Source organism: Salvelinus alpinus, chromosome 1 (assembly GCF_045679555.1).
Source record: "Salvelinus alpinus chromosome 1, SLU_Salpinus.1, whole genome shotgun sequence".
Lineage (NCBI taxonomy): Eukaryota > Metazoa > Chordata > Actinopteri > Salmoniformes > Salmonidae > Salvelinus > Salvelinus alpinus.
The window spans coordinates 40,455,176-40,476,050 of record NC_092086.1 but is presented as its reverse complement, the minus strand read 5'-3'; the positions used below and the strand labels follow the sequence as shown (position 1 = coordinate 40,476,050).

Genomic DNA, 20,875 nt, shown 5'->3' with positions numbered 1-20,875 from the left:
TATCGATGGCGGTTAAGATATTTGATCATATTTGAGTCACTATTATTTAACTATTACTGTAACTGTAACTAATAAAAATTAAAAAAATACATCAAAGCTGAAATTATATTGATTTATCATCTGTATATTTCCATACAAACACATATATTTTTTAGGATAGGCTACTATGATGGTTTCATTCATTCATGACAGCATATACAATGTTGCAACCTTTTCTTTGACTGTCATTGGTTTCAACAATGTTACCATAGCTTATTCCCAGTAATGTCTATCCTCACTTGAAAAACACATTGCTCCATGACAATATGTTATACAATTGTGACGTATTCAAAAGAGGCGGAGTTAGCTACGCCCGCCGCTTGCCGTGGATTCAACATCAAACCCGTCTCAGAAAGTTGGTTGATTTACGTATTTGTTGGAGCGTACCATGGATTTAATATAAGTAGATCATCTACTGACAAACTTCACTTGACTTATCTCCGAAAGTCATCGATCTGGTAAGTTTTAGGTACATTTTTCGCCGTGTAAGGCCTAGTCATTTCGCTAATGTCTGAGGGAGTAGAATTCGTTCTGAAAATGTCGACCATCTAAATATTTTTTTTGCCGATTTGACAGTCATCAAAATGAAGTTTTCAAGAGACATAAATAACTTGCCGCTTACGTATCGAGAAACAGGCAAGCTAGTGTTGTGGATTGTAATAGTTATGATCTATAATACAATTATTCATATACTCAATTAGTGGATATAACGTCATTGCACAAGGGAATTTCCTGAAAGTGTGATAATGTAGCTACTGTACTCTTGTACATGTTTTGTTTTTGTAACTAGAAAGCTATGCCATCAAAACCACTCTTTATTTTGAAGTCCAAGTTACAGCTAGTCTACTGTACTGTATCTGTGTCAGCTGTTCACTGTATAAAATGGACTAACGTCATTACAAATAAGAAAATAACACAATGCCACTGTGAGTCTGTAGGCTTAGCCCAGATGATAGATGCCACTTTTCTCAAATGCCAGCCAGGTAAATGAAACAAAAGTAGCCTATTGTATCATTAAGGTCATCATCCTGTGATTACCGTTGATCTCAGCATGTTAACCGATCAATCAGCTACTACAGTTTATGACCTAAAGAATAGTGCCTTTGCAATTGAGGACAATCAAGCGATTTGCATCAGGCCAGCTGTCCAGTTGGTTTTAGAGCTGATGATGCAGCATTTGTCTTTGTTGTCTTTACAAATTCCATTCCTTTGACCTTTGCTTCATGATGATGTGAACTTATGATGTGCAGAGGATGTTTTGTTAGTTACAGTTCTTCAGTGCTGTGTCAAGTGATCTCTAACTAACACTAGGGTTTGTCTATTGTACATTTCAGGGCAGAGCTCCAGAGGTTGAGCTACAGCCATGGTGCAACAATACCAGTCACCTGTAAGGGTCTACAAACACCCCTTTGAGCTGATAATGGCGGTAAGTTGTGTACATTTGTGTGTTTAGGCTGCTGCTTTGTCTATGCATATATGTGTGGGTGGGTAGTGTGGGATGTTTGTGAGAGGTTGCAGTGCTCATGTGCAAATTGGGCCCAGACGCCCAGGCAGTCAGACTGCCAGTGTTTTGTGCTGCAGGAACAAAGTGTGGTTTGGCTGCATAGAAACCTATCTCATACAATATATCTCTATACACTGTATTACAGTGTCCCTGGGCCCTGTATTATGTCATGTTCTCGTGTTTTGTTGGTGAGATCATTGTTTATCCACCTTTTTGTTTTGGAAACACAGTCTGCAGTATTTCTGTTCACCCAACCTAATTAGTCGTGGCAGCAGTTAACACACTATCATATTTATTATTGAGTATGAAACTGTAAGAGTACGGTTTAATTAGTAACTTTTTGCCTTTAGTATTTTTGCAGGCACCTTGACTAAAGCGATGCTCTCTGTTAAATGCAATACCGTATATTAGCTTTTCCACTTGCCCTGCTGTAATATACATTATTCTTGATTTCAGTCACCGATCACCACTGCATAGATGTACAGTAGTAGTTCTGCAGATGGTTGCGAAAGTCATAGGAAATACACCAATCCACAATGTCACATACATACATACATACATACATACATACATACATACATACACTACCGTTCAAAAGTTTGGGGTCACTTAGAAATGTCCTTGTTTTTGAAAGAAAAACATTTTTTTTGTCCATTTAAAATAACATCAAATTGATCAGAAATACAGTGTAGACATTGTTAATGTTGTAAATGGCAGATTCTTTTTATTTTTATATAATAAAAAAAAAAATGGAATATCTACATAGGCGTACGTGGTTAGCTAATCCAAGTTGATCATTTTAAAAGGCTAATTGACCATTAGAAAGCCATTTTGCAATTATGTTAGCACAGCTGAAAACTGTTGTTCTGATTTAAGGAAGCAATACAACTGGCCTTCTTTAGACTAGTTAAGTATCTGAAGCATCAGCATTTGTGGTTTCGATTACAGGCTCAAAATGGCCAGAAACAAATAACTTTCTTCTGAAACTCGTCAGTCTATTCTTGTTCTGAGAAATGAAGGCTATTCCATGCGAGAAATTGCCAAGAAACTGAAGATCTCGTACAACGCTGTGTACTACTCCCTTTACAGGACAGCGCAAACTGGCTCTAACCAGAAAGAGGAGTGGGAGGCCCCAGGGCACAACTGAGCAAGAGGACAAGTACATTAGAGTGTCTAGTTTAAGAAACAGACACCTCACAAGTCCTCAACTGGCAGCTTCATTAAATAGTACCTGCAAAACACCAGTCTCAATGTCAACAGTGAAGAGGTGACTCCGAGATGCTGGCCTTCTAGGCAGAGTTGCAAAGAAAAAGACATATCTGACTGGCCAATAAAATATTAAGATGGGCAAAAGAACACAGACACTGGACAGAAGAACTCTGCCTGGAAGGCCAGCATCCCGGAGTCGTCTCTTCACTGTTGACGTTGAGACTGGTGTTTTGCGGGTACTATTTAATTTAGAAAAATTTGCTTTTCTTTCAAAAACAAGGACATTTCTAAGTGACCCCAAACGTTTGAATGGTTGTGTGTGTGTATATAAATAAATGAATAAAAATGAGTATCTCGTGACTTGGCAGGAAGTCAGCAGTCTTCTAATCCCAGTTCAGTGAAGAGATCAGATCGCAGGACTTCAGACAGAGTGGGGGTGGTTGGGGCACAGTGTTCTAACAGTCAGATCCTAACTGGAGGGGAAGTCAGGCCCAAAACACAATCTGTTTAACCATGATATTTATATTTATTAAGTATCCCCATTACTCTTCCTGGGGTCCAGCAACATGAAGGCAGTTATATACTATTTAAAATATTACATGACATTACATTTCATAACACTATTCACAACACATTAAGTGTGTTCCCTCAGGCCACTACTCTACTACCACATATCTACAACACAAAATCCATGTGTACGAGCGTGTCTTATCATACACTGCTCAAAAAAAAAAAGGGAACACTTAAACAACACAATGTAACTCCAAGTCAATCACACTTCTGTGAAATCAAACTGTCCACTTAGGAAGCAACACTGATTGACAATACATTTCACATGCTGTTGTGCAAATGGAATAGACAACAGGTGGAAATTATAGGCAATTAGCAAGACACCCCCAATAAAGGAGTGGTTCTGCAGGTGGTGACCACAGACCACTTCTCAGTTCCTATGCTTCCTGGCTGATGTTTTGGTCACTTTTGAATGCTGGCGGTGCTTTCACTCTAGTGGTAGCATGAGACGGAGTCTACAACCCACACAAGTGGCTCAGGTAGTGCAGCTCATCCAGGATGGCACATCAATGCGAGCTGTGGCAAGAAGGTTTGCTGTGTCTGTCAGCGTAGTGTCCAGAGCATGGAGGCGCTACCGGGAGACAGGCCAGTACATCAGGAGACGTGGAGGAGGCCGTAGGAGGGCAACAACCCAGCAGCAGGACCGCTACCTCCGCCTTTGTGCAAGGAGGAGCACTGTCAGAGCCCTGCAAAATGACCTCCAGCAGGCCACAAATGTGCATGTGTCTGCTCAAACGGTCAGAAACAGCTCCATGAGGGTGGTATGAGGGCCCGACGTCCACAGGTGGGGGTTGTGCTTACAGCCCAACACCGTGCAGGACGTTTGGCATTTGCCAGAGAACACCAAGATTGGCAAATTTGCCACTGGCACCCCGTGCTCTTCACAGATGAAAGCAGGTTCACACTGAGCATATGTGACAGGCGTGATAGTCTGGAGACGCCGTGGAGAACATTCTGCTGCCTGCAACATCCTCCAGCATGACCGGTTTGGCGGTGGGTCAGTCATGGTGTGGGGTGGCATTTCTTTGGGGGGCCGCACAGCCCTCCATGGGCTCGCCAGAGGTAGCCTGACTGCCATTAGTTACCGAGATGAGATCCTCAGACCCCTTGTGAGACCATATGCTGGTGCGGTTGGCCCTGGGTTCCTCCTAATGCAAGACAATGCTAGACCTCATGTGGCTGGAGTGTGTCAGCAGTTCCTGCAAGAGGAAGGCATTGATGCTATGGACTGGCCCGCCCGTTCCCCAGACCTGAATCCAATTGAGCACATCTGGGACATCATGTCTTGCTCCATCCACCAACGCCACGTTGCACCACAGACTGTCCAGGAGTTGGCGGATGCTTTAGTCCAGGTCTGGGAGGAGATCCCTCAGGAGACCATCCGCCACCTCATCAGGAGCATGCCCAGGCTTTGTAGGGAGGTCATACAGGCACGTGGAGGCCACACACACTGAGCCTCATTTTGACTTGTTTTAAGGACATTACATCAAAGTTGGATCAGCCTGTAGTGTGGTTTTCCACTTTTAATTTTGAGTGTGACTCCAATCCAGACCTCCATGGGTTGACAAATTTGATTTCCATTGATAATTTTTGTGTGATTTTGTTGTCAGCACATTCAACTATGTAAAGAAAAAAGTATTTAATAAGAATATTTAATTCATTCAGATCTAGGATGTGTTATTTTAGTGTTCCCTTTATTTTTTTGAGCAGTGTATGTCTGTGCCTGTGTGTCTCTTCAGTCCACGCTGATCCATAAGGTATATTTCTATCTGTTTTTTTTCTATCTGATTCTACTGCTTGCATCAGTTACCTCCAGTTACCTGATGTGGAATAGAGTTCCATGTAGCCATGGCTCTATGCAGTTCTATGCGCCTCCCATAGTCTGCCTCTCTCTCACCACGCCACCAGCTGTCTGTCTCAGGATCATCTGTCAGAGGCCCCATCATGCTGTATGGGTTTTATGTTTAAGAGCATGCCTTGGTGTGGCTGCCTGGGAAGCTTATCTATTTTAGATGTGCTAGTCCTCTCATTCTGATATGGGGTGCATTCTGGCTTGTGACACAGAACAAGCAGTACTCCAGTCGCCGCTCCTCCTCCCATATCATTTCTTCTCTCATTTCTATCTTCTCTCGTCTCTCCCCTGGGCCTAGTTATACAGTACTGTCTGTGTCTGCTGCTCCCACTGTGACTTCCTGCTTAGCTGTGGTTGACTGGCTGCTCTCTGAACTAGGCCCTGGGTGTCATAAGGCCTCCCCTCGCTGTGCTTGGTCCCGTTTGCTGCCTGGCCTACCGCTGGTCTGCCCTGTTAGGGCTGATAGGACTGTTCCATCCGGGGGAAGTTGTGGCTTAGTATAGATTGACTCAGACAAAACACGCTGTGTGAAGGGTTGTTTATATCATATCAACCCCCACATCTGTTCAGTGCACAGCCTCAGTGTTTTACGGTGAATAGCTTGGCCCAAAATCCATTAAAATGCAATCAGTATATCTTATGATTATATCCACTTTTATTTTCTAAGCTCTTAAATTTAAGCTCTTGGCTCTGTCTTGGCTCGGCATCTGTTTACCTTGTTTCTGCTCTGTTTGAGACGCTGTGCCACTTCCTGTTCTTTGGGGTTATCTATTAAGCCAGAAGCAAGTTACATTGTATAATAAGAAGGTCAGCGCTGGAAAAGGTCATTACTGAACAACAGCTTAGCTCGTTAAAAACACTGACATTGTTTATTTTGTAAGTGTCCTGTGTTACGCAACCTGATTACAGTGGAAGACAGGTGCTCTGTTCTTTCTCTAACTGCAGCCGTGGCTCTGCTTCACCAAATACCAAAAAACCCAACCTTTGACCCCCAGGAGTTCTTATCTCAGTTCTAGACTCGGCAACATCTGTTAAATTTCTGGGAATGTTTTTTGTTATACTTCCATTCACACACTGTCGGCGTGATTCAAAGGCATTTCAAAGATTGTCAGTTGATTTAAAGGTTGCGGGGCTGCCTGGCTGTAAAAAGGCTGTTCTAATGACAGCAGTTCACACTAGATAGAGGGCCTAGCCAGACTAGAGGCTTCCTCTGTCCTCTGACTGACCGTCCCAGTGACTGACCCTTGGTTTGGCCCACTGACAGCCATTACAGTATCACTCCTGTCCTGACACCATCACACCAAACCTGGCATGTTGGTTTACCGCTTATCACTGACGACAACATTCCTCCGTTCTCGGGAACATTTATGTAAACAGATTTGTTTTTCATATTCAAATCAAAATCAAATCAAATTTTATTGGTCACCTTCACATGGTTAGCAGATAATGCCAGTGTTGCGAAATGCTTGTGCTTCTAGTTCCGACCATGCAATAATATCTAACAAGTAATCTAACAATTTCACAACAACTACCTTTTACACACAAGTGTAAAGGAATGAATAAGAATAAAACCCCAGATCAAGCAATGCAGATGTAGCACGGTGGCTAGGAAAAACTCCCAGGAAAGGCTGGAACCTAGGAAGAAACCTAGAGAGGAACCAGGCTCTGAGGGGTGGCCGGTGCTGGAGAGAGAGGGTGAAAACAGCAGGTCCGGTTCAAGGTAGCATGACCAGTGAAAAGGTCAGGGTTCCATAGCCGCAGGCAGAGCAGCAGAAACTGGATCAGCAGCACGACAAGGTAGCACGTCTGGTGAACAGGTCAGGGTTCCGTAGATGGGTTAGCTGACAATGTCACAAACTATGTGCGTGCTTCCATGGGGCAGAAGTCAGCGTGTTGTTGTGATTCTGGATGGCCAGATTTGTTAGCATGAATGACTAACTGCCATGTGGGGAATTATAACTGGCTAATTTCAGCTTGCTGTTGATACCATGTCTTGTTTTGGCTGATTTTGGGGAGGGGGGGGGCTTTAGAGGGATCATAGCTAAGATCACACAGTACACCAGATAGGACCGACTGACCCTAGCTTCCTGGCATATAGACTATTGCAGCATAGATACTGGAGACTGAGTTACCTCCAGACAGGTCCAACCAGGCAGGATATAACCCCACCCACTTTGTCAAAGCACAACCCCCACACCACCAAAGGTATAACAACAGACCACTGACTTACTACCCTGAGACAAGGCAGAGTATAGCCCACAAAGATCTCCCCCACCGCCCGTGCCTGAGGGGGCGCAAAACCGGACAGGAAGATCACGTTAGTAACTCAACACACTCAAGTAGGGTAGAGTGGAAAAAAGCCTGGTACAATGCACCCCACCTAGGGACGGCATGGGAGAGAGAGACGAGCAAGACAGTGAGTCAGCCCTCGCAATAGAAGCAGAGAATCCCATTGGAGAGAGGGGAGCCAGCCAGGCAGAGACAACAAGGGTGGTTTGTCACTCCAGTGCCTTGCCGTTCACCTTCTCACCCCAGGGCCAGAGTACACTCAATCATAGTGACCTACTGAAGAGATGAGTGTTCAGTAAAGACTTAAAGGTTGAAACCGAGTCTGTGTCTCTCACATGGATAGGTAGACCGTTCCATAAAAATTGAGCTCTATAGGAGAACGCCTTGCCTCCAGCTGTTTGCTTAGAACGTCTATGAACAATAAGGAGGCCTGTGTCTTGTGAATGTAGCGTACGTCTAGGTATGTACAACAGGACCAAATGGGTAGGAGCAAGTCCATGTAATGCATTGTAGGTTACCAGTAAAACCTTGAAATCAGCCCTAGCCTTAACAGGAAGCCAGTATCGTTGGCTAATAACACAAAATCCAGACAAAATAATGGATATGTTTTATCTATCCTGAAGCAAGATTTGGGCCTAAATATTTAGAATATGCACGTAGGCTCAGAACGTCTGAGGCAGTTTGGTTTTCTGAATACAGGCACTGTTAGAGACGATGGACAATACACCCAACTATCTAACTGTAAGCTTCTTGGTTTATGCACTGAAGCCTATATACTACTTTAGTGTTTTGGCTTGGTAATGGGGAAGAAGGAAATGGACTCCGTATCTTATGTTCCCAAGCATTGAAAGATAGTTGTTACATGTCTTGGTTGTGTAACTGTAGTCAACTGTATATCCCTCTGTCATGTTATTCAATCAATATTCACGGATGATGTCTTCGTGCCTCGTCGTTCTATCGATCAGACTGCACACCAGCTTTGTTTGATCCATAAAGACTTGCACTGTTGCACTGTCATTAACCACGTTGTGATGGAAACAGGAAGTACGGGTCCAATTTTCTAAATGCCTCCAGATCATTTGTTCGTTGGGATCTTTTTGTATCGGTAAAATTAATTATGCGAGAAATGGCGTTGGATATTCCTTTATGTGTAAATATTTATAAAATAACCATCATATTGAAGTCACGCCATGTTATGGTATGTGGTCCTCCCACTACTACTTGGGAAACCTTGCAGTTTATTAGGCTACAGATGAAATAAGTTATGAACTTCACAGGGTGGTGAAAGTGCACTGGCATGAGATTGATGCTCCTTTCCAATAAATATTGATGGTTTTATTCTGTTGACATGATCAGTGCTTGACTGCCATTTGACAAATATAAATAATCTCGGTCTTATCCATAGTAAAGTCATCATGTAGACTACCCTCACTGTATCTGTGAGCTGTTGGCTAGAGCACACGTGTCAACACCAGAGTAGGCATATTTGCTATTTAATACAACAGTTTTTGTGACAAAAATATCAGTAGAGTTGAAAATGCCACAAACACATTGAACTTTCCATTTTTATTTGGTACATTAAAACTTAAGCAAAAAAATACATGTTTTGTGCACTACGTCATCACACACTGATTATTATCCGCAACAAGTCAGTTTGGTGGAAACACCACTGGGGGGAATTCTTCTATTCTAATAATTGCATGAAAATCTGTCGCCAATTGGATGGAAACCTAGATAGTGACTCTGAAAAGGGTGGGTGTTTTATGTGTGTGTCAGCAGATTGACCTCCGTGTACTCTGCACCATTGTGCTAATCAGATTCCAGCAAAAATGGTCTTTCTGTTTATCTGACTTTCATTTATCTGCTTGTCCAGCCCTTATATTTAACCTCACAGTCAAGTGTTTTATCAATTTCTTTTCAGGACAACCAGGGATACAAGTAGAACACTAAACAATTTTAAATAAACAGTTGCGTTCATGAGTTTTATTGACAAATGTCCATAACAAAGCAACAGTAAACTTGTTGTCCCCCACGAAAGATGCATTGTAAATGCCGCATCATTCACCCAAGTTTGGTCAACATCGGGCCAGTGCTGTCGAGATCGCGTGTGACTAACGTACGGACAGACGGCTGGACAGAGACCGATCCAAAGTCCCCTCCCGAATTTCATCGTTGGGGAAAATAAGGTTCGCCAAAACAAAAACCTGATAAAATGAATTTATACGAATGCTGTACGTACAGAAATTGTTTGCGCACTAAAATGAATATCCAACAAGTCACTGACAACTCAGTGGAGTCTGGAGTTGGACAGCAACACTGTCAGCTTATTACAGTTTTATAGACACTATGTAGACACTGGGCTCCCGGGTGGCACAGCGGTCTAAGGCACTGCATCTCAGTGCTGGAGACCCGTCACTACAGACCCTGGTTCGATTCCAGGCTGTATCACATCCGGCTGTGATTGGGAGTCCCATAGGGCGGCGCACAATTGGCCCAGCATCGTTAGGGTTTGGTTGGTGTAGGCAGTCATTGTAAATAAGAATTTGTTCTTAACTGACTTGCCTAGTTAAATAAAGGTTACATAAAATAAATGTACTGGGATCTGCTATGTAGAAGAACCCTTTACCTTCTAATGACTCTTGTGCAGCTTGTGAGAGTCATAGGGCAACACATGTTTGTGAGAGTCTCAGCTTTTCATATATAGTTTTTAATAGTTTGTAGCTCAAACCATTCAGACTCTACAGCCATTTTTGTATAAAAGACCCAGCCCCCCCCCCTCCTTCGGGATCCGTCCTTTTCTCACAAACACCTCTAGCTCAGACCCCGTTAATCATACAGACTAATGGTTGTTACCACAGAGAAGAAATGGACAAATCCAATGGTACAACCCAGTAGTCTGCAGCTGAAACACATGTTTAAAAGGGGGTAGAAGTCCAAAACGCGCCAGCGTTACAGATGGACTTGAGTTACGGGTAGAGTTCAGTTGAGAACCGTCATGTGTAATCAACATGGGTGCTCTTTGTATTGGTCAGCCCTGGTGTGTGTGTGTGTGTGTGTGTGTGTGTGTGTGTGTGTGTGTGTGTGTGTGTGTGTGTGTGTGTGTGTGTGTGTGTGTGAGACATAACTATGTCAGCTCTTGACATTGACTCTGGTTGGATTCTGTGATTGTCACATGACCTACTAACTTATCTGGTGTCCTTTGTCCAGAGGGAGTCCTCCAGGGGCCTCAGCAGCATTATAAAGATATCACTCCGTCCGGGGGCCAATATTGACAGAGGTAGACCGGTAGGTCTGTCTTGGCCTGATCGTCATATAAGCCATGAATTCAAAGAGAAAGCACACTTTAAAGAGCCAGATGACTGCTGTTTGATTACCAGCACTTAAAGCTGGAATCCTTAATGTTGAAACTGCCACGTCCGTTTGCAATATTACAACAACGAAGACGTTTCTGCAAACAACGCAGACTGTTTTTCTGTCGGACATCATTGCAGGCGTGATAGAATAGCAGCATGTAATGCATTTTGGTTCACCGTGATGCGCAACGCTCCCCACCTCTGCTTCGCCATGGAAACAAAAACATTAACAGTGGCCTTAGGGTGGACATTATACAAAAAAATTTTGATCAAAGTGATTATAACCCAGAAAATACTTTCACTGTATGTCATGGATTGCGTTTTGTTTTCATCATGTGAGTAATATTGCATATTTTCTTCCTCCCTCTCTCCCATTAGGCCTATGTGCGGAGGTTTCCAAACTGCCCCCTGATCCCCATCTTTGTGGACAGTGAGGTGGTGAAGGAGGAGCACAGTGATGACGGAGCCACTGTGTTCATTGAGAGGCGCTGTAAGGTGGAGGCAGACGCCCCCCGGCTGTTCAAAAGGGTATCTTACCTTTAAACCTTCACCTTTAACTTTTCCCTTGAGCAGTGAAGCTACTCAAGCTAGCAATGTATAATAGTGTCTGTTTGATTCTCTTATTTTTTTAATGTGAAGGCTATTAGTGATTATTTCCCTTCAGACCTGAGTATCCTGGTAGGGACGTTGTGTTGATGTTGTGTTAGTGTTGTCCTGAGTTGATTGACTGTGGTCTACTGTGTGTGTCTAGATGGCTGGTGTGGACTACCTGTACTTCATCCATAAGAACACTCTGGACCACAGGGAGAGGGCGCTGCACATCGAGGTCGTCAACGAGACCTTCTCCAACAGAGTCATCGTCCATGAGATCTGCAACTACACGGTGTGCCCCACAACTATAATAATCATTGGTTACATGGGCTGTGTTTTACACAGGAAGCCTAATTCTGATATTTTTTACACTCATTTGTCTTTTGACCAATCACATCAGATCTTTGCACATGAGATCTTTTTCAGAGCTGATCTGATTGGTCAAAAGACTAGCAACATATAGTAGTTGTGTGTGTTTGACACTTTATTTTCTTAAATGTGTGAAGGCTATTAGTGATTATAATATATTAGGATTGAGCTGCCTGTGTAAACATAGCCACACTCTCTATCACTGCAACAGGTTTTATAGCCCTTTATACTCGTACCCATATATGGGTTGAAAAAGTCAGATTTGGGGACTGATAAGCGCCTATTAATGACGTCGGAGCTCAGGCTCTGAACTTCACAGCTCAGTATGGGTTTTGAACTTGAGCACAGCACGCGACAGGAAGTTGCCCCATCCCTCCTGCTAATTGGACAACTTGTGCAAATTTTTAGTTGTCTGAATGAGGAAAATGCTATAAATTAAGAGGACTCGATGTATTTTTAAGGATGAGACGTTGAAGATGGTAATAAATACCGCTTTGATGTCATACAAGCAAGCCAAACACCCGTGAGTCCAAATGTGCACATCACATTTCCAAATCATAAAAGTCATGTCATATACAGTGTCAGTGTTTATGATCACTATGTTTGATGTACAGTTACAAGGTGACATGGCATCATATCCTGGTGTTTTTTAACAGAATGAGATGATGTTTGTTGTATTGTGAAGAATAATCTCAGTGGAACACATACGTGAATACATGCGTGACTCTTTTCTATGCGTACCAAAATTGACATCTGTTTCTATGAATTACCCTGTGAAAGCCTAACACTGTAAAATCTTATTTTATAACTTAGCTAGTCGTGGTGACAATAGAACAAGCTTTCACTCGATGCCCACCTGACCCAGATTGTGATTTATAATGGGACATTTTTGGATTGTGTAAGCAACGACCGTAATTGTGATGGTAGGAATGCAGGGTTGTGTTCCTTACATAACAACTACAAGAGAGCCAAAATATAGCACCTCATAGTTGAGGACTGTTATTTGAGTCTTAAGTGCATTGAAGTTACGTAGGAACTGCACACTTTGGAGAGGTGTGTGGCTGCTTGGAGACGCCAGTTAGTCCTCTCACTCAAACCCTTGTCACTTTTCTTCTCTTATGTTGCACCTACCCACATTTTCCAGGAATAGTCTCATGTTACTGAATGTATCCAGAGTATTTTCAGATTTGATCAACAAATGTGCTGAAAAATATAGTAAATGGAAAATCAACAGTGTAATGGTTGTGGCCTAACAATTTCGCCATAATCTCCAAACTGTTCCCTTTCAATTGCTACCATGCTTCTGTAAGAAACATTTAAATGTCGCCCTATCCATATAGGCCATTACCCACCAGTGTAAAGGGTTCATCCATTTGGCGTCTGTTTTGTGATGAGTTGTGCTTCCTCCACAGGTTCACCCAGAGAATGAGGAGTGGACGTGTTTCGAGCAGACAGCCAGTCTGGACATCAAGTCCTTCTTTGGCTTTGAGAACGCGGCCGAGAAGCTAGCCATGAAGCAATATGCCAACAGTATTAAAAAGGTGTGTTCATGTGTCAGTCTGTGAGCATGTGAGTACAGTATACATGTCAGTGTGGGGGATGGATGAGGCTATAGGATATATCATCATCATCATCATCATCCAGCATGCTGCTCCCCCATATAGACCCAGTGTTACATGAGCATGCTTTCGCAGTCTATTTCCAGGCGTTCTGTGATCCAGTCTGGCAGATCTGTGTAAACTGAGTGTGTTAACCAGGATCTTCTCACATTTGCCTGTTGGGCCATATATCCTGCTCAGCTTTGTCACACAATGGGGTGTGCTCGTATGCGGCCAGGCGCGTGTGTAAACAAACCTGCACTATTTACCCACAGTGTTTGCTCATTACACTAGCTACCTGTACTGTCCTTATGCAGTCATGTGCTCTTTCCTCCAGGGCAAAGAGATCATAGAGTATTACCTGAAGGAGTTGGAGGACGAGGGGGTGACCCACGTCCCCCGCTGGAGCCCCCCTCAGGCCCCCCCACCCACTGCCAGGCTCCAGCTGCCACTCACCAGTGCCCCTGCCAATGCCATGCCTGTGCCCACTGCCAAAGAGACCCCCACTGCCAGCCCCACAGATCTACCGGCTGGCTCCCCAGATGGTCAGTGTTCCGAGTCAGAATCAACACAATAATAAACGCACACAATCTGAAGGATCTGTCACGGCTGAAGTCCCAATCTCATTCCACTGGCTCTGAAAGCAAACATTCTGGCCTTGCCTTGGGCTGGTAGACTGTGGGTATGCATTTGGGTATGTGTGTGAATTGACTGTGTCTGTGTTTCGATTGCAGACAAGTTGGATGCAGACTACATCAGGCGTTACCTAGGAGACCTGACGCCGCTGCAGGAGAGCTGTCTTATAAGACTACGCCAGTGGCTGCAGGAGACCCACAAGGGCAAGGTTGGACACGTGTATGAACACACCTAACACTCAAACTCTGACTCAAATAGCTGCAAGCGAGCAAAACTTGAATCCAAAGAACGTAGATGTAAGTAAAACACACATCCAACTCACACACACCACAACATCTGAATAAACACAATCTCCTCTCCCTCCCCTAGATCCCTAAGGACCAGCACGTGCTGCGTTTCCTGCGGGCCCGGGACTTTAACCTGGAGAAGGCCCGGGAGATCCTGTGTCAGTCGCTCACCTGGAGGAAGCAGCACCAGGTGGACTTCCTGCTGGACTCCTGGGAGAGACCTCAGCTGCTACATGACTACTACACCGGGGGCTGGCACCACCACGACAGAGGTAGGTACCTCTCGGAGCAGGATAGGGTTTTAACGGCAGGGTAGTGTTCAACGGGCACAGACAGAAGATGAAAATATATTTTGAAATGGGAAATTAGTGTTCTTATTGCACAAATTCAGGAAGTACTGCACCACCACAGTTTCACAGTGTTTTCTTCCGTTTGGTTTCTAGTGAATGTGTCCCAGCTCTTATATGTATTGGTAATGACTAACTGTAATGTCTGGTTGCTTCTCTGGAAGTGACATCACTAGCTATGTTTCCATGAACTTGTCCAGTGATTATTTGTAGTAATTTTTTTGGGGCATTTTGCATACAAAATAGTTGCTACAATTGCCTGCTATGGGGCATTTCTGTTGAACTGTTTTGTGTCTGTAAAAACAGCTGGACGTAATGACGTCACACCTAAACATTTAAAATACGATTATTTGCAAGAACCTAGTGTTGAACACAAATTTAAGTGATTGAAGTGTTTTCATTATCCATTTTGGCAAATTGTGCATTAATAAGCCTGTATGCCCACTCCCACCGATCCGTTTCATGTCTCAGGTAGCTTGCAAAAGTCAGCATGGATAGAATGCAAGAAATGACAAATATTTCTCATGTGCCGATGTATGCCACGGACTGTGCCATGGTGAAACCTGCACTCCTCTAGCTCAGAAGTAGTTGGATGGTGAAACAACCAGAAAAGCAAGGCAAAGCAATACAGGCATTCTTGAAAGTCAGGACAATCCTTGTCCTGCAAAGAAACATTATTTGTATAGTTGAACATTTTGATTTAGCAAGCAGCAGGCATTTAGAATGAAATGTGGAGAGGAGCTTTATAGTTACATGATGACGTCACGTGACCCGCGTACCGTCAAAATTATTGGGCAATCATTATTTATTCGAAGCACCGTTTCATTATTTATTCGAAGCACCGTTTCTATCATTTGTCACAATAAGGAATGTTGGACAAAATAAAAATCCACCCCTGTCAAACAGATGATACAATGTTGTTGATCTTTAGAACGTTTCCCCTACAGCTGCCGTTTCCATTTCACTGCCACAATGTTTTTATATTTGTATAAACCTGGGTCAATGGAAACCTGCCTACTATGTGTCAAGGGAAATCTCCCAGTCTGTGGGGCATGAGTCAGACGGGTAGCTGACAGATTGCTATAGCATATGATGTGGTTAGCAGAGATGTAAAATACCTGTCCAGGCATTGTAAGATCTGGCATGTGTCAGAAACGTCTGGGCAGAGGAAATTACCCATTATCTCCACTTAGCTGATAGCCAATCGGACATCTAGGACCTCAGACCAGGAAGTGGCCCATAGTAACCACAATAACCCCCACCTAAAAGCAAATACAGCTGGTAGTAAAATGTCTATATTTACATGAATGATTTTAATGTGAGTTGTAAATGGATATACTGTAGATGTGATTATGGTCAACACAACTCAATAGAGAAACTGAATCAGATTAACTGAATACTGTCTGCGTCTGTTTAATGTCATGATCATTACTGATCCTCTGTAGCTTTAACAGTGACCTCACTGTTAAAGCTACAGAGGATCAGTAATGATCATGACATTAAACAGACGCAGACAGTATTCAGTTAACTCAATAGAGAAACTGAATGTGTTTGTGTCCATGTCTGTCTATAGATGGACGCCCTCTGTATATTCTGCGACTCGGTCAAATGGATACCAAGGGTTTAGTGCGCGCCTTGGGCGAGGAGTCCCTTCTGAGACAAGTGAGTATGACACACACACATCCAGATGCAGGGTATAAACACACACATAAATACATAAACACATACTATTTGCAAATGCTCTCCCTTCCCCTAACCTCTCACCTCTTCACTCTCCCTCAGGTCCTGTCCATCAACGAGGAAGGTCTGAGGCGTTGTGAAGAGAACACCAGAGTCTTTGGCCGACCCATCAGGTAGCTACCATTTCACACTCACTCCTCTTATGTCTCTCATCCCTGAATACAATATGTCCTATAACCCTCCTGTCTCTATCTGTCAGCTGCTGGACGTGCCTGGTGGACCTGGAGGGGTTAAACATGCGTCACCTGTGGCGTCCGGGGGTTAAAGCCCTGCTGAGGATCATAGAGGTGGTGGAGGCTAACTACCCAGAGACCCTGGGATGTCTGCTCATACTGAGGGCTCCACGGGTCTTCCCTGTGCTCTGGACCCTGGTGAGAGCCTGTAACATCACACATTGTAGTGTACATTACATTGTACAGTGCTTTCTCTCTCTCTTTCTCTCCAACTTGATCACGTTCAGTTGTATTCAATTGCATGTGCAGCGCAAACATATGAGACGACCTTTGACCCTGAGTGTCTGTGCTCTGTTCTCAGGTCAGTCCATTCATTGACGAGAACACCAGGAAGAAGTTCCTGGTGTATGCTGCGAATGACTACCAGGGGCCTGGAGGTCTGGTAGACTACATCGATAGAGAGGTCATCCCTGACTTCCTGGGAGGAGACTGCCTGGTGAGTCTGTCTGGCAGACCGGAGTCTCATCTGGCTGTTGTAGACAGTACCCTTCTACATGCATATGAATTCATATTGGCTAATGCTGCTAGTACATAATATAGTTAACATTGGGTCATCTTATTATACATTTTCCTAGCTGTGTGTGCTGATAGAACTGTGGGATGATTGTGTCTCTTGTGTCCTCTCTCATGTCATATCCAGTGTGAGATCCCTGAAGGAGGTATGGTCCCCAAATCTCTGTACAGGACAGCAGAGGCGCTGGAAAGTGAGGAGCTGCGGCTGTGGACAGACACCATCTACAAGACTGCCAGTGTCTTCAAGGGGGCCCCACATGAGGTAACCTGATCTAAACAGTAACTACAGTATGTGTTTTCCAGCTTCTCAGTTGACTGTGTTTAAACAGTGGGTTAGGTTGCTCCCCCTAGTGGAGAAATACAACGTTACAGCAAAAAGCTATAAAAACCCATTACAGTGATTTAACGATCATTTGTCTGTAGTTTTGTCCTACTGTGTTCACTCACTACCGATCCTGTTCCAGCTGCTGATTGAAATCTCCGAGCCCTCTTCTGTGATCACCTGGGACTTTGACGTGTGTAAAGGGGACGTCATCTTCAACATCTACCACTCCAGGAGGGCGCCCCAGCCCCCCAAGAGGGACGTCCAGGGGGCCCACGGCAGCATCGTGTCGCCAGCCACCAACAACATGCAGCTGATTGACAGATTCTGGATTCTGGGGAAAGACTACAGTATGGTGGAGACAGCACTCACCTGCAAGGAGGGAGAGAGTGTTCAGGTAAGAGACTGAAACAGGCACCGTCACATCCACAGCTGGTACAGGTGGGTCTGATGATTGGTAGTACCTCATTTGGATTTGTGTAAGTGGGTCTGTTCAATTGGCTGTGTTTCTGAACGTTTCCGAATATATGTGTTCGTGATAAAATGTACTACTTTTTATTTGGATATATTTTTTTTAACCTTTATTTAACCAGGTAGGCTAGTTGAGAACAAGTTCTCATTTACAACTCCGACCTTGCCAAGATAAAGCAAAGCAGTTCGACACATACAACAACACAGAGTTACACCATAAACAAACATACAGTCAGTAATACAGTAGAACAAGTCTACATACAGTGTGTGAAAATGAGGTAAGATAAGGGAGGTAAGGCAATAAATAGGCCATGGTGGCGAAGTAATTACAATATACCACTACGGAAACGAACCACCAACCTCAGATCTGAATCCTAAGACGTGAGTGTAACTGAAACATCTACTGATGTCAATGGGAGTTCTGTGCTGTCTCTTCATTCCTAAGCAGTGTCTCTGACCAGTGTTTCTGTCAGCTGGTAATTGCTGGCTTTTGGATGTTTTTTTAAAATGTTTTTTTTACATTATATATATATTTATATACCTAAAAGCCGACAAATAAAAACATTGTAATGCATTGAAGTTGGTTTAGGTTGTCTTTCAATCCCATCATCTGTCTACTCCGGCTGTCTGTCTTTAGTTCACATTCTCACTAGCAAACTTGCAACATTTTATCAGCTGGTACCATCCCACAAAGTTTCCCGTGCCAGCGAGTCTAACAGACAAAGCTGTGTGAATACAGAGGATAAATATTAAAGTATTTTATTACGTTTTGCTAGATGAATCTCTCTAAAAGACCATTTACAGAGATGTCATACAAGTCCACCAAGGAGGAGAATTTAGATGAAGTCATTTAGTTTCCCTCTTCTAATCTAATGCCTGGTCCAGTAGCCAAAGGGACAGAGGGAGACATGCAAGGAGCTGACGTTCAATTTGTAGGCTATCCTTCCTCCTCCTTGCGTAGCTCAATAATCATTGCAGTCACTTCCATGTGGTGTCACTCGGCAGTGGACACGCCTTCCAAAGTATTTGCCTACATATGAGGGAATTCAAATGGGTTTCTATTACATAAAGTCTGTCATTTAGCTATTGCCGGCATTTGAATGGAAACGCTGCCTTTGACCCTCCACCTCACCTGTCTCCTCCTCCTCTCCCCAGGGCTCCCATGTGACGCGGTGGCCCGGGTTCTACATCCTCCAATGGCGGTTCCACTGCTCCCCGGCCTGCTCTACCTCCAGTCTGCCCCGGGTGGACGACGTGCTGGCCTCCCTGCAGGTCTCCTCCCACAAGTGTAAGGTCATGTTCTACACCGAGGTGCTGGGCTCCGAAGACTTCAGGTCAGTCACCATTCACTATACTGTATAACGCAGTGTATTGTTATAGTGATGCTTAGTGTGTAGGGCTGCTGCATGTCAGTGAGTAAATGTTTTAGGCTAGCTTGTTTTTTTAGGCAGTGTGTAGTTGTGTGGGGGAAATGTATTTGTGATAATTTATAAGGGTGTTTATAAAGATTCTTAGGGAAACAGTGCTCTAAGAAAAGGTGTTTGATAGATATTTAATCTATTGTCTGTGTGTCTGTCTGCCTGTCTGTCTGTCTGTCCAGGGGCTCTATGACCAGTCTGGAGTCCAGTCACAGTGGCTTTTCCCAGCTGAGTGCCGCCACCACCACCTCTAGCCAATCACAGTCCAGCTCCACCGTATCAAGGTAGCATCCAGCCAATAGGAGGTGAAGGAGTTTGAGTTTTGCAACATGGAGATCCCATTTAGGATCTAACTGACTTCTGATACTGTTGACTTCTGCCCTGTTGCCTTAAAGAAAAACCAGTGCTGTACCAACACCTGCCAATGAGGACTTAACCCTACCCAAGGGGATGAGAGAACTGTTATGAACTGTGTGGAACAAGGATAGCCTATCCTTAATGCCATGTGGTGGAACAGTGGAGTTCCTACCTGTGAGCACCTTCTAGTACTTGCATTTAAAGCACTGGAATATATTATTAAAATATACATGTACATTTTTTAATCTGTATCTATAATTTGCGACATTAAGATTGCTCTGGAAGTGGAACATCTGCTATATGAATAAATGCATATGAAGATGTCTTGCAAACAATCATCATCCTCTTTCTTTCAAAACCATTGTTCTTTCTTTTTTAAGGGAGGTGACAGAAATGTTTCCCATTTTATTGAAACTGAATAATAAAGCGCTTCCTATTTTCAGCGTTTGTGTAATACAATGATGACTACTGTTTCAGATGGTACTGTTGAAGTTACCTTTATTCACCATAGGATGTCAGTGTGTTACACGAGGAACGGTGCTACACACAACCATACTAGAGTAGCCCTTCTCCAGCCAGTGATTGTCTTACCAGCCACTCTGTCACTCCTTCCTTTGTACTCAACCTTTTATAGTTGTGTTGCTGAAATGGAGAAAGGCATAAGTTATAACTGATATGGCCTATCAGCGATATTACTGTGAGAGGTTCCTAAACCTCCGCCATGTCTTTTCTAAAACACTATTTGACCTTGCGTCAACAAGGTGGTACAGGCTACTGGTTGTTACATGTTTATTATTCTGTGCTCATTTTAAATGCAGTATTGCGTTCCTTCGCCCGCCTTGTGGTTGTGATTTACATAAAACTTTTAATTTCCATAAACTCATCAGATGCCTCTAGCTAAAGCCGACTAATTTATTTTTCCTTTTGTCGTTCCGTTGCCCTTGACTGTATTGTGTTATACAGTAGCTGCTGATACGTACACAATCAAATGGCTGGCGGCTGCAGTGCTTGGTTGAGAGGCGGCCTGCTTTGCAGTGCTTGGTTGTTGGGCTCCCTGCTGGGTTGTCAGTGTTGGTAAAACAGGAAGTGTGCTGTCTGTTGTTACCAGGAGGATGTTTGCTGAATATTTCATTCCGCTCTAATGACCTCCTGGGACACATGTTGTCCACAAACTCCG

General features: G+C 43.7%; 1 protein-coding gene across 1 annotated transcript; it reads left to right on the top strand.

Moving 5' to 3' along the window:
* Positions 1–310: 310 nt before the first annotated feature.
* On the top strand, positions 311–20,140 carry LOC139575891 (SEC14-like protein 1). The gene is made up of 17 exons (XM_071401305.1): positions 311–497; positions 1,374–1,465; positions 11,195–11,344; positions 11,568–11,699; positions 13,189–13,317; positions 13,712–13,919; positions 14,109–14,218; positions 14,380–14,569; positions 16,218–16,306; positions 16,427–16,497; positions 16,584–16,755; positions 16,919–17,053; positions 17,258–17,392; positions 17,595–17,849; positions 19,079–19,257; positions 19,524–19,625; positions 19,737–20,140. The coding sequence occupies exons 2-17, from the start codon at positions 1,403–1,405 to the stop codon at positions 19,807–19,809; spliced, it is 2,193 nt and encodes a 730-aa protein (XP_071257406.1). The 5' UTR covers positions 311–497; positions 1,374–1,402; the 3' UTR covers positions 19,810–20,140.
* The last annotated feature ends 735 nt before the right edge of the window (positions 20,141–20,875 follow it).